At 35.1% G+C, this 4,863-nt stretch overlaps 1 protein-coding gene across 2 annotated transcripts; it reads left to right on the forward strand.

Annotated features, from left to right (window-relative positions):
* Positions 1 to 926: 926 nt before the first annotated feature.
* On the forward strand, positions 927 to 4,076 carry LOC101223077 (ammonium transporter 1 member 4). 2 transcript variants are annotated; one of them, XM_031881806.1, is made up of 3 exons: positions 942 to 2,119; positions 2,435 to 2,496; positions 2,867 to 4,076. In XM_031881806.1, the coding sequence occupies exons 1-3, from the start codon at positions 1,833 to 1,835 to the stop codon at positions 3,805 to 3,807; spliced, it is 1,290 nt and encodes a 429-aa protein (XP_031737666.1). In that variant the 5' UTR covers positions 942 to 1,832; the 3' UTR covers positions 3,808 to 4,076. The 2 variants fall into 2 exon arrangements, with proteins under 2 accessions (XP_011651623.2, XP_031737666.1); XM_011653321.2 differs by having other exon boundaries at positions 927 to 2,496.
* The last annotated feature ends 787 nt before the right edge of the window (positions 4,077 to 4,863 follow it).

Raw genomic sequence — 4,863 nt, forward strand, 5'->3', positions numbered from 1 at the left:
ATTTGGTCGGAAGCTAACCTAAACTTAGGTCTTTAGACAAATGCGTATGGGCGGATCAAATCCTCCCACTTCACCGGTCTTAATGACTTTATAAGAGAGAACATTGTCAAGTCTTTGCATAGTTGGGTTGATTATGATAGCTAGAGCTTGGAATCTTCCCTTCCGTATACAATTAAGGCATCATTTACCTACTCAGTAACCTAATACAATGGATTGAATGATAATTTGAAAAGTGAGTCTCATTTAATTACATTTATTTGTTTATTTGTATTCCACAGTAGTTATGATAATCTGATCAAGGAATTGAAGAAACATTTATGCGTGATCGTCTAACCTTAATCGTTATTATTACAAATATTGTTACTGTTATAGGGTTATGAACCCTAGATCTACTATGTTTGTGGTAACTAACCATAAGATGTTATGTTTAGTAATAATAGTAACAATTGTTGTAACAATAAATGCAACAAATTCATAATTTCAAGTAAACAAAATTAAAGACAATCCAATTTTACTTGTGATTCAAATTCATTTAAAGAAATCTCATTTTTGTTATAGTTTGATAAACATGGTTTAGAGTCGTAAAGAAAAGAAAATGGAAGAATTAATGTTCTATCAACATTACTTTATTACTTTATCTATTATTATTACTACTGCTACTAGTCAACCTGTTCTTCCAATTTCGAAAGTATATATATATATATATGCAGACATACTATATAATTGGAAATAAGAGAATCTCAACAATCAAGATTCACAATACATCTCAACAATGGACACCTTTGGAATCCGATGAATCTTAATTATGTTACGTATTTTTCTATTAACACAACAAAGACAAGATTTTTTGTCGCAAAAATAAAATCACGCTATTTAGTTGAATATTTTGAAGGAAAAAAACATATTTTCTTGTAATTTTATCAAATTAATTAATGTCATTTATTAACATCGCATTTTCTTTTAATATAATTCTAGATAGTTATAGTTGAATTCAAGACTTTTTGGTTTTTAGGTATATACGAGTGGTGGTTGAAAGATTATTTTAAAAATGATTAGTTTAAATTTTAATTGAGGTATAAAATTTGATATTCTCGGTCTTTCAAATTTAACCAAGACAAATGCAATTAGGCATGAGCCATCATTTGTTCTTCCTTCTTTTACAAGAGAATTGCGCTCCTTCAATTGAATGTGTTTATTCAAACTTTTACTAAGTTTTGTAGCCATTTATTTGTCACGTATTTCTGGTTAACCATTTATTTGTCACGTATTTCTGGTTAACCATTTATTATGTATTCTAGGATTATTATTTTTTAGTTTGAGTTCAACAATATGTACGTAGGTTAGTATATATAATGTAGTACCATAATTAAACAATAATTCTTTGCTTCTAATCTCATACATCTAACTATATCAAAACGACAAAACCAACAAACCACAGTGTACCATCCTCATCGAATAATTTTCCAATTTACAAAACTTACATCATATTTTGGGGAAGAAGATTCTTTTCAAATTCCTCCATAGTTGACAGCATAAAAAATGGGAGTCTAGATTTGTTTATTTTGCTGTTACCCCTTACCCTATTATTGAGGATCTTGTTGAAATTCTGTTCCCACATTTGGCATTTCTATCTTCCATCTTTGGAATCCACAAGAATCTCTCTCTTCTTTGATTCATTCCACACTCCCATAGATTCACAAATTATTCTATGGAATCCCTCACAATTTCACTGTTTCATATTAACCGTCGGACACCCTTTCAAACACACCTTTCTTTTCAATCAAACGGTCCAAAAACAATAATGAGATTAACTTTTTGTTTGCTACGTGGTAATGTTTAATTGGGTACCGGGTGGGTTGCACAAATGTAGTTATTGTTTAAGCAAAGCATTGAAGTTTTTTCCAATTTCTTGCAAACCACTTATAAACCCCCCTCTTATTTTCACCCTACAATTTGTCATCTCCTCCTCCTCCTCCTCCTCTCCTCCAGCCATGGCAGAAATGGCCTGCTCCGCTGCCGACCTCCACCACCTCCTCGGCGGCTCAGCCAATGCCACTGCTGTCGCCGAGTACATTTGCAGCCGATTTGAGTCTGTGTCGACGAAATTCGTGGACACGACGTACGCAGTTGACAACACCTATCTTTTGTTTTCAGCATACCTTGTATTTGCAATGCAGCTTGGATTTGCAATGCTTTGTGCTGGGTCAGTTAGGGCGAAAAACACAATGAATATAATGTTAACAAATGTTCTTGATGCAGCAACTGGTGGAATATTTTATTATGTGTTTGGATTTGCTTTGGCATTTGGAACACCTTCAAATTCCTTTATTGGGCATCATTATTTTGGGCTTTCACAATTCCCATCTTCTTCATTTGATTATGGCTTCTTTTTGTTTCAATGGGCGTTTGCAATTGCTGCTGCTGGAATTACAAGTGGATCCATTGCTGAAAGAACTCAATTTGTTGCTTATTTGATCTATTCTTCTGTTTTGACTGGTCAGTCTTTTCTTCTAATTATTATTATTTGTGAATTTTGAATTTTATTGTGTTTCTTGATCTTTTTCAACTCAATGCATTGCTGCTTCATTTTGATTTCCAAATCTGAGAGAAGAAAAAGAAAATATTTTTCTTTTCTTTCTTTTTTGTGTATGAAAGTAAATTTTTAAAGTGATAAAGTTGTGTTGAGAATCTTATATTTTATTAATATTTTGAATTAACCAGCATTATTTATTTATTTTTTCAGGAAATTTAACTTAATATTTTTGTGCATTGAGAATTTTAGATTTTCTTTTCTTTTATTTAACGAGTTTAATCTAATGAGAATAAAATTTATGATTGGAATAATTCTTCTAAATTTGATTTACAGGTTTGGTATATCCGATTGTTTCTCATTGGTTTTGGTCATCCGATGGTTGGGGAAGTGCCGCCCGGTCCGACAAACTCCTTTTCGGCTCCGGCGTAATCGACTTCGCCGGCTCCGGCGTCGTCCACATGGTCGGAGGAATCGCCGGTTTATGGGGCGCCCTCATAGAAGGACCACGAATCGGCCGGTTCGATCATGCCGGCCGGTCCGTCGCCCTCCGTGGCCACAGCGGCACACTGGTGGTTCTCGGCACTTTCCTCCTCTGGTTCGGCTGGTACGGCTTCAACCCCGGTTCATTCCTCAACATCCTCAAAGCCTACGGGCACACCGCCGCCCCTTATTACGGCCAATGGAGCGCCATCGGCCGCACCGCCGTCACCACAACCCTAGCCGGCTGCACAGCCGCATTAACCACTCTCTTCGGCAAACGGCTTCTCGTCGGGCATTGGAATGTGACCGATGTTTGCAACGGTCTACTAGGTGGATTTGCCGCCATAACCTCCGGGTGCGCGGTGGTAGATCCATGGGCAGCGATTGTTTGTGGGTTTTTCGCAGCTTGGGTGTTGATTGGATTCAACAAATTAGCGGAGAAATTGAAGTACGACGATCCATTAGAGGCGGCGCAATTACATGGGGGATGTGGGGCTTGGGGGATTTTGTTCACAGGGTTATTTGCAAAACAAGCTTATGTGAATGAGATATATCCAGGGTTGCCGGAAAGGCCGTACGGGATGCTGATGGGCGGCGGAGGGTGGTTGTTGGCTGCTCATTTGGTGCAAATTTTGTCGATTGTTGGTTGGGTTAGTGTGACAATGGGGATTGTTTTTTGGTTGTTGCACAAGTTTGAGTTGTTGAGGATAAAGGCGGAGGCGGAGATGGCCGGAATGGATTTGACGAGTCACGGTGGTTTGGCTTATGTTTATAACGATGAAGAGAAGTTTTGATGGGACGAAGAAAATTTCTTTTTCTGTGGCTTTAAATTGAATTTTTGGTGATGTACATATTTTGTTTTGGTTATTTAAGGATTGTTTTGTATATGGGTTTAATTTTTTTATTTTTATTTTTCTTTCTTTGTTCAATGGGTCTGTAATGATATAGCTTTAGATTTTGGTTTCATATAGAACAATAATACATGTCTTTTCCTTTCCTTTCCTTCAAAATGAATTATGTATATCCTAATGGAGAATGACAATCTCTCAAATCTTGATGCCAATATTTCTTTTTAACTCTTCAAAATTCTATTTTCTAAAACTTAGAAACAAAACACCATGTGTTAATAAAAAAGTTACATTGTCAACCTAAACGCAACGTGTTCACTGACTATTTGAAATGTACTCTCATCAAAATCAAATCAAATTTATCTTGTAGATAAGTTAATTAATTGTAAAGTTAAATGGATCTACCCAACTTACAATATTATCATAATTCACTGTTTCTTTCTTCCAAGTCTTTTAAAGTAAAACAAAACGAGCATAAGAAAACTTTAGAAATAAAGGTTCCACACAAGGAGGGTGGTTTTCTATCCAGTTTGCCAAATATACATGTGTTGAGCATGAAAAATTAAGTCATGGACAAATAACAAGAAAATCTAAATAATTTTTATTCAAAAGAGAAATGGTTAACTCATCCTAACATCATAGCAACAAGTCTATCTAATTATATTCGTTTGACCAAATTTAGATTAATATATTAGCATTTTCATCTGGTACGAATACAGTCAATTCAACCATTTTGGCTAATGTGATTTTAGTTACACTTGTTTTATTTTAGTTCTCAATCTATTTCCTAGCTATTCACTTTGAAATCATTACTTTTTTTTTCTTTTTCATGTCATATGTACGTGTTCAATCCAGTTTGTGTGCACCTCGACTGGATAACTTACCTAACCCTACAACATTTGAATGTCAAGAAAATTAGTAGAAAATTAACTTCTAAATAAATAGCCACCAAGGATTGAATTCGATACTGGACTATATTTCAAAAGTTAAAAAAAATTCATC

The sequence above is a fragment of the Cucumis sativus genome, chromosome 3 (assembly GCF_000004075.3).
Source record: "Cucumis sativus cultivar 9930 chromosome 3, Cucumber_9930_V3, whole genome shotgun sequence".
NCBI classification, from domain to species: domain Eukaryota; kingdom Viridiplantae; phylum Streptophyta; class Magnoliopsida; order Cucurbitales; family Cucurbitaceae; genus Cucumis; species Cucumis sativus.

Coding starts and splice junctions, on each gene's coding strand:
- LOC101223077 (XM_011653321.2), top strand. CDS start 1,833: ATGTTTAATTGGGTACCGGGTGGGTTGCACAAATGTAGTTATTGTTTA. Junction 2,497..2,866: donor CTATTCTTCTGTTTTGACTG/GTCAGTCTTTTC, acceptor TTTGATTTACAG/GTTTGGTATATCCGATTGTT.